An 8,066-nucleotide genomic window follows, 5' to 3' on the forward strand; every position below is an offset into this window, starting at 1 on the left:
GATTACTTATAATTCTTTTCAACCTTTAAATAGAATGATAAACATGCTTCAGCGTGCTTGACTCACGCTCTCCTACACTAGTAATAAGACTGATGCCACCAGGGGCGAAGCTAGAAAAAAGTTTTAGGGGTATCGAAATTAAATTGTAATTTTACGATAGTAAAATTACAAATTTACTATTTTAATAGCCTATATCTTTATAATTTTAAAAGATTGAATAAATTTTTTTATCATTTTTGGGGTCAAATTACAAGTTTATCTTCACTAATTTAAAATTTTAAAAATTTAAATAGCTTAAATGAAAAAAATTCATTATAGGATGTCACCTCAAAATGTTATTTAATTTCTAAAAATTAAATAAAATGCATATCTAACTAAAACATAAATGAATTATTATAAATTTAATAAAAGTTCATAATATTGTAATTAAAATATAGAAAATATTTATATAAAAAACATTTTAATAAGTTTATCAAGAACTTAATCTTAGTCCAAACTTCAAAATTTAAATTAAAAATAATATTTAGAAAAAAACCATTCTTATAATAATCGTTGTACTCATGATGTAAGATCAAATTGTAAGAATTGTTTGTTAACAATATTCTCAAAATCGAATTGATTCTAATCTATTTAATCAGTTCATCTGATTTGATCAACTTTTATTTAATTTAAATTAATTTTTTTCTTAATTAATATCCTTAATCAATTTTTAATTTAATCGATTCGATTTAATGATATGTTTCGTGAATGATTTTCTTTTGTCGGTAATGTGTGAGACGTAAAAAAAAATTGCATGGGTCAAAACTAGGTTCAAACCAGATGTGTAAGTGGTCAAAAACCGTCAAAAGCTTTGAACATGTCGTCGTCCTCTTGCAGCACACTAGTAAGGGCTTTCAGTTCTCACGCGTGACTCTCAGGACACTCAATACCAACCACCCCATCAGTCACGCTCTAAAAAACACTCCCAACAAAACACATTTGCTGTTTTCTGCCGCTGCTCTGCGCCCATATTTAAACACATCTCAGTTATCTCCTTGGATCCTCCATAATGCTCTGCGCCCGTATACATTGTGGGTCATAAATATCTAAGTTTGAAACCCTAATGTGTAATTAAAATATGAGTCTCCTCAAGCTTAACCTTAAATTTTAACTATGTGCGGTAAATTTTGAATATCCGTATTCGAAATTCATAATGCGTAACTAAAATATGTATATCTCTTCGAGCTTCATTTTGAGCTGTAATTACATATGATAAATTTTTAATATTAGATTCATTATGTATAATTAGTATTTACAGCACCAACTGATGCTATATGGGAATTTTAGTTCAATTAATTAATATACTTAAATATAATTATTAAAAAAAAGTGGAAATATAGTTTTTAAGTTATCATTCACAATAAAAATGTCCCCACCATAACGCTCTCTACACTTCTTCTTCTTAATCATCTCTTTCTCTTTCACTCTGTTGCGCATTCATTCATTTCATGTCTCTCTAATGGCAGAACACCATCTTTGTCACTCAAAACCCCTCCCTCTTCACCTCTTTCAAATTCAAATATATTCACCCCAAAATCTCTTCCTTTTCCTAAACCCTTAAACTCAATCTCCTCCACCATTACCCCCCACCCCAAAAAAAAAATGCTCTTCCATTTCCTCTCTTTTCTCTTCTTCTTCTTCTTCATCACTCTCCCTTCACTTTCCCTGTCTCTCAACCAAGAAGGTCTCTACCTTCTCCAACTCAAATCCTCACTTTCCGACCCAGACTCCGCTCTTTCTTCATGGAACCCTCGCCACCCCACTCCATGCAACTGGCGCGGTGTTTCTTGCGACGCCGCCACCGCTTCCGTCACTTCCCTTGACCTCTCCAACGCTAACCTCGCCGGTCCTTTCCCTTCCTTCCTTTGTCGCCTCCAAAACCTTTCCTACATTAGCTTCTATTTCAACAATATCAATTCCACCATACCCGACATTTCCACGTGTCGAAATCTCGTCCACCTTGATCTCTCTCAGAACCTTCTTACCGGCGAGCTTCCTCACACTTTGGCCGACCTCCCTAATCTTAAATACCTCGATTTGACCGGTAATAATATCTCCGGTGATTTTCCGTCGTCGTTTGGCCGGTTTCAGAAGCTCGAGGTTTTGTCCCTCGTTTACAATCTGCTAGACGGGACTATCCCTGCTTTTTTGGGGAACATTAGTACGCTTAAAATGTTGAATTTGTCCTACAACCCGTTTAGTCCGGGTCGGATCCCGCCTGAGCTTGGGAACTTGACCAACTTGGAGATTTTGTGGCTCACAGAGTGTAATTTAGTCCGCGAGATACCTGACTCACTGGGGCAACTCAAGAAACTTGCTGATTTAGACCTTGCACTTAACCATTTGGTCGGGAATATACCAAGTTCGCTCACGGAGTTGGTCAGTGTAGTTCAGATTGAGCTCTACAACAACTCGTTGACGGGCGAGTTACCCCGTGGGTTCTCGAATTTAACCAACCTGAGACTCCTCGACGTGTCGATGAACCGGTTAACTGGGAAGATTCCGGATGAGCTAACTCGGCTCCCACTTGAAAGTCTCAACCTTTACTCCAACAACTTGGAAGGAACATTGCCACCGAGTATCGCCGACTCACCAGCTCTGTACGAACTCAGAATCTTTCAGAACCGACTCACCGGTGAGTTACCTCAAAATCTCGGCAAAAACTCACCGCTCAGATGGTTCGATGTGTCCAGCAACCAATTCACGGGCCCAATCCCACCCAGCTTATGCGAGAAAGGGAAGCTAGAAGAGATGCTAATGATATACAACTCGTTTTCAGGTCAAATACCGTCGAGTTTAGCCAACTGCAGGAGCCTGAATCGGATCCGACTCGGTTACAACAAATTATCCGGCGAAATACCCACCGGATTTTGGGGTCTCCCCCATGTTTATTTACTTGATCTCGTTAACAACTCGTTCTCTGGACCAATTGGGAAATCAATTGCAAATGCTGCAAATTTGTCCCTTTTGATTATATCTAGAAACGAGTTCAATGGTTTCTTGCCTGAAGAACTCGGTTTAGTTAATAACTTAGCTAAACTCTCTGCTAGTGACAACAAGTTCAATGGGGCATTGCCTAAAAGTATAGTAAACCTTGATGGATTAGGGATCCTTGATCTTCATGGGAATGAATTAGAAGGTGAATTACCTAATGGGATCGATTCGTTGAAGAAATTAAACGAGCTGAACTTAGCTAACAACAAGTTTTCTGGGAAAATCCCAGATGGAATCGGTAGCTTATCGGTGTTGAATTATCTCGACTTGTCCGATAATCAGTTAACCGGAAGAATCCCACTCGCTTTGCAGAGTTTGAAGCTTAATCAGCTTAACCTCTCGAATAATTTGTTATCTGGTGAGTTACCGCCTTTGTTCGATAAAGACATGTACAAAAACAGCTTCTTGGGGAACCCTGGTTTGTGTGGGAATTATAGTGGTTCGTGTGGTGGTAAGGATGAAGATAAGCATAAAGGTTATGTTTGGTTACTTAGATCCATTTTTATACTAGCTGGTTTGGTGTTTGTTGTTGGTGTGGTTTGGTTTTACTTGAAATATAGGAATTATCAGAAAGCTAAGGCCATTGATAAGTCTAAATGGACTTTAATGTCATTCCATAAATTGGGTTTTAGTGAATATGAGATATTGGATTGTCTTGATGAAGATAATGTGATAGGGAGAGGATCTTCGGGTAAAGTTTACAAGGTCGTGCTTAGTAACGGTGAGGCTGTTGCCGTGAAGAAGCTTTGGGGTTGTTTGAAAAAGGGTTGCGACAGTGTAGATCTTGAGAAAGGTCATGCTGAGTCACAGGTTCAGGACGACGGGTTTCAAGCTGAGGTTGAGACATTAGGGAAGATTAGGCACAAGAATATTGTTAAGTTATGGTGTTCTTGTACTACCCGGGATTGCAAGCTTTTGGTGTATGAGTACATGCCGAATGGTAGCTTGGGTGATTTGTTGCACAGCTGCAAAAGTGGTTCACTCGGTTGGCCGACGAGGTACAAGATTATCGTGGATGCAGCCGAGGGACTTTCGTATTTGCATCATGATTGTGTGCCTCCGATTGTGCATAGAGATGTCAAGTCCAATAATATCTTATTGGATGGTGACTTTGGCGCTAGAGTGGCGGATTTCGGAGTTGCCAAGGTGGTTGATGCTGCTGGAAAGGTCGCTAAGTCTATGTCTGTCATTGCCGGATCTTGTGGTTACATTGCTCCAGGTTTGTTGATTATCTTTATTGTCAATCTAGTAATTGAAAACGTTAATGTTTGCAATGTCTTATGGAAACTTTTGGTGCAGAGTATGCGTATACGCTTCGGGTGAACGAGAAGAGTGACATATACAGTTTTGGAGTAGTAATACTTGAGTTAGTCACAGGCAGACTCCCGATTGACCCGGAGTTTGGCGAGAAGGACCTCGTAAAGTGGGTCTGCACCACTCTAGATCAAAAAGGAGTGGACTATGTCCTCGATTCCAAACTCAATCCATGTTTCAAAGAAGAAATGTGTAAGGTCCTCAACATCGGTCTCCTTTGTACAAGTCCACTCCCGATCAACCGACCGTCGATGAGAAGGGTGGTTAAGTTGCTGCAAGAAGCCGGTGCCGAGAACCAGCTGAAGGCTGCCAAAAAGGACGGGAAATTAACTCCTTATTACTACGAAGACGGCTCGGATCAAGGAAGTGTAGCTTGACAAAAAATATTTTTTCACCCCCATAGCTTGTTGCAAAAACAAGGTCACAAAGTGAGACACAGCCACTAATTGTTTTTGTTGTCAAGTTTTTGCCTTTCATTGTTACCCTACTTGATGTTTTGCTTTTACAGGCTTGGTTTAGTGGGGAAGAAAAGAGAGTTGGGGATGAAATTTTCACAGTGAAAAAGATAGATTCATTAAGGAGTTAATGGACCAAACTGTAAATTTTATTAACAATTAAGGTCTTGAAAATGATTTTCAATTCCCACACTAATGAAAGTGATGCTGCAGATTTATTATGCCCACCAACTGCCTTACTGCACTGAGTCCTAGTCTAAACCCAAATTCTATCTTTTTTGGGTCTAATTCTACTATTAGTCTTTGTACTCTAGTTAAGTTGTGAATTTGATCTTTGTACTTTAATTTAATCAATTGTAGTTTATATATTTTTCAAATTTATATTTTTGTACTTTTCGGATTTTCGAATTTCAAAATTTCTTTCTTGTCACAAAAAGACAACAGTTATCTACCATAAGCAGAGTTTCACCCATTATCTATCATTGCCTGCTAAAACTGGTTAGACAGGTCTCAGCTATGAGCTATGAGATTTTACAGTGTTGTATCTATTTTATTCCTTGGTTCATCAAGTCACTCAAATGTCATCCATTGATGAAGTAGTTAGGTATGGTGGGTTGCCATTTATTAGAATGGAGCTCTTGGATTCTGCAAGCTTTATTATTGCACTACTTGTTAGAGACATAAAATGAAATCCATACATCAATTTGGAAAGTGACATTGGACAACACCCATAGTTCAGATCAAGGCCACAGAGTTGCTTAGGTTGTCATTTTGCATGCCTCGTTTGTTTCTATCGCTTTAAAACCCAAATTTCACACAATACTGCAAACAGTAAACCAATGCCTTCAATGTCTATTCTTCTGTCAATCTACTTTTTTGGTAGAAATCTTGATAATTTTTTAAAATAATGTTAGTGCAGCAACTCGTGCGGTAGTTCTAATGTATTTAATGTTGTATTATTTTATATGTCATGTTTAATAAATAATTTAAAAAAATAAAAGTTAATAAAATTGTAAAAAATGAATTACACATGAAAAGGGGTGAATCTAGAATTCTTTTAGGAGAATGAAATTAAATAATAGATTTTTGAGAGATCAAAACATAATTTTATAATGTATTAACTTATTATTTTCATCATTTTAAAAGATATTAAACATAATTTTCTTCATTTTGGGGCAAAGTGTAATTATACCATAAATTTAAAATTAATTTATTCATCATATAAGGGACTTAAATAATAATTTTTTATTTTAGGGTCAATGCCTCTGCCTACCCCTCAAATTCTCCCCTTGCATGTGGATCAACATAAGAGCTGCCATGTTATTTAATGTTTTGGTCAGTATTTTTGTTTAGAAAAGCAACAGTTCAACTCCTTTTTTTAAAAGGCTAATGGTTAAATTTGAATTTTTTAAAAGATTGAAGATCAAAATTAATTAAAAAAAGAATAAGGTCAAATTTGATAAAAGGTGTAAACGTTAAAGGCTAAATTTATCTTTATGTTGTTTTTTTATCCTTTATACTCATTTTATGAACATTAATCCTTTTAAGATTCATAGCTGCCTCTTTCAACAATGTTATTTTTAAAGTTTGAACTTAATTTCTCTGCCTTAACACTACACCCGATAATACCATCTGGAAGATTCAAATTTTGAATGGGTGATAAACTAAAAATTCCTATATAATGGGCCACTAAATAATACACTTAATAAACTAGCTTTGTTTGTTTGCTTTACAGAGTTAGGCCAAGCTTTCCTTTCAAACATAATTTAGAAAGCTGTGCATGTTCTCCTGCCTACCCAACAAACTGCTGGATTTGATTGAAACTTTGGGTCTTCTTCTTCTTCTCCTCTTCCTCTTCTTGTGTGTCAATTTACGACGAGGTAAATTCAGCATTGAAATATCAACTTTATTTTTATTGCAATAGATGGACCACACCATGCCAAAAAAATCCCACAGCTAAAACAAATTTTGATGTAATTTGCAACACTAAATTGATGCTACATGTAGTACTAGTTTGGACCATATCTATCAGCATCCATTTTTGCTGCCTATCCTTTATTTTTTCACCCATATATTGTGGATTTGAGGGTAAATAAAACACTAATGAAACACATTGAATTGTTCCAAAATCTATGGGAAATTTACCATCTTTCCCTCTTGATGGGTATCGAGGGTAAAATTTTAGTATTAATTTATGCATTATGTGTATGTTGTGGATTTAGTCTCTTACTCTATTTGGTTGTTTTCGGTCTCTGTATTTTAAGAATTTAAAATTTCGAAGCTCATTAAGTTTTGTTATTTTTCAAAATTTGATGAGACAGACATATTATCATATATGTAATGTTATGTTAGTTTGTTTTTTTCTATATATTACTCACGAAAAAGTCAGTTTATGGATTTAACAGTTGTGATTTGTATCAAGATTGAAATTTCGAAATTCGAAAAGTATAGAGACTAAAATTTATCAATTTTAAAAGTATTAAGCCTAAAATAAATCAAATTAAAGAATAAGGACTAAATCTAAAATTTACACAAAACATAAAGATTAATAGTAGAATTTGATCTAGTTCTCAAACTATTATGGATGTTTAGGCCTCTCTCTTTTATAATAAATAAAATGGTTTGTTGGTGAGACTCGAACTCTAATACTTCGTACTTGTTACAGTATTAATGATGAGACTCAAACTCTAAATTTCATTCTCATAATAAAGTATTAACATTTCTTAACGAAGAATCAAGTTCGAAAACTGAAGTTAGATTTAAAAGCAAAGCCCACTTATGAAGCCCATATGAGTGGATTAAGTCCATTATATGTTATAGGACACTTATCAACCTCTAACCATGTTTATGAAGTCTAAAAATTTCACTGACAATGTACTAAATATTTTCCCGTATATAAAACTTCAAACAAATTAAAATTTAACGAACATAAAAGAAATTTACATTGAGAATGCTACAAATAAATGTTGGATATAGTGACAAGACATATTCCATAACTAAAACGAAAATTCAAATCTTGAAAACAATATTATTTTATAGAATATAAAATAGATATAAAAGATATATTGATTAAAAAACATATAAATTTCTTAATAATTAAATTTTGCATAATGTGATCTTAAATTATGTTTCTAAAGAATAATTTAAAGAATATATTAATAAATTTTATAAATAAACTTAATAAAACAAAATTACATGAAAAACTATAGATGTAATTACGTGAATAAATTTATTTTAAGGAGCAAGATTAAATTATATTTTTAG

At 34.8% G+C, this 8,066-nt stretch overlaps 1 protein-coding gene across 2 annotated transcripts; it reads left to right on the forward strand.

Annotated features, from left to right (window-relative positions):
* The first annotated feature begins 1,373 nt into the window (after positions 1 to 1,373).
* LOC108489239 (receptor-like protein kinase HSL1) lies at positions 1,374 to 5,179 on the forward strand. 2 transcript variants are annotated; one of them, XR_001871933.2, is made up of 3 exons: positions 1,374 to 4,252; positions 4,333 to 4,775; positions 4,856 to 5,179. XR_001871933.2 is itself a non-coding variant. In XM_017793623.2 (2 exons), the coding sequence occupies exons 1-2, from the start codon at positions 1,642 to 1,644 to the stop codon at positions 4,722 to 4,724; spliced, it is 3,003 nt and encodes a 1,000-aa protein (XP_017649112.1). In that variant the 5' UTR covers positions 1,375 to 1,641; the 3' UTR covers positions 4,725 to 5,179. The 2 variants fall into 2 exon arrangements, 1 of the variants encoding a protein (XP_017649112.1); XM_017793623.2 differs by having other exon boundaries at positions 1,375 to 4,252; positions 4,333 to 5,179.
* The last annotated feature ends 2,887 nt before the right edge of the window (positions 5,180 to 8,066 follow it).

This window comes from Gossypium arboreum, chromosome 10 (assembly GCF_025698485.1).
Source record: "Gossypium arboreum isolate Shixiya-1 chromosome 10, ASM2569848v2, whole genome shotgun sequence".
Lineage (NCBI taxonomy): Eukaryota > Viridiplantae > Streptophyta > Magnoliopsida > Malvales > Malvaceae > Gossypium > Gossypium arboreum.

Bases quoted from the DNA above. Each gene is read 5' to 3' on its own strand.
- LOC108489239 (XM_017793623.2), top strand. From the start codon at position 1,642: ATGCTCTTCCATTTCCTCTCTTTTCTCTTCTTCTTCTTCTTCATCACT. The intron at 4,253-4,332 runs GTTTGTTGATTA...CTTTTGGTGCAG, and splicing joins TTGTGGTTACATTGCTCCAG to AGTATGCGTATACGCTTCGG.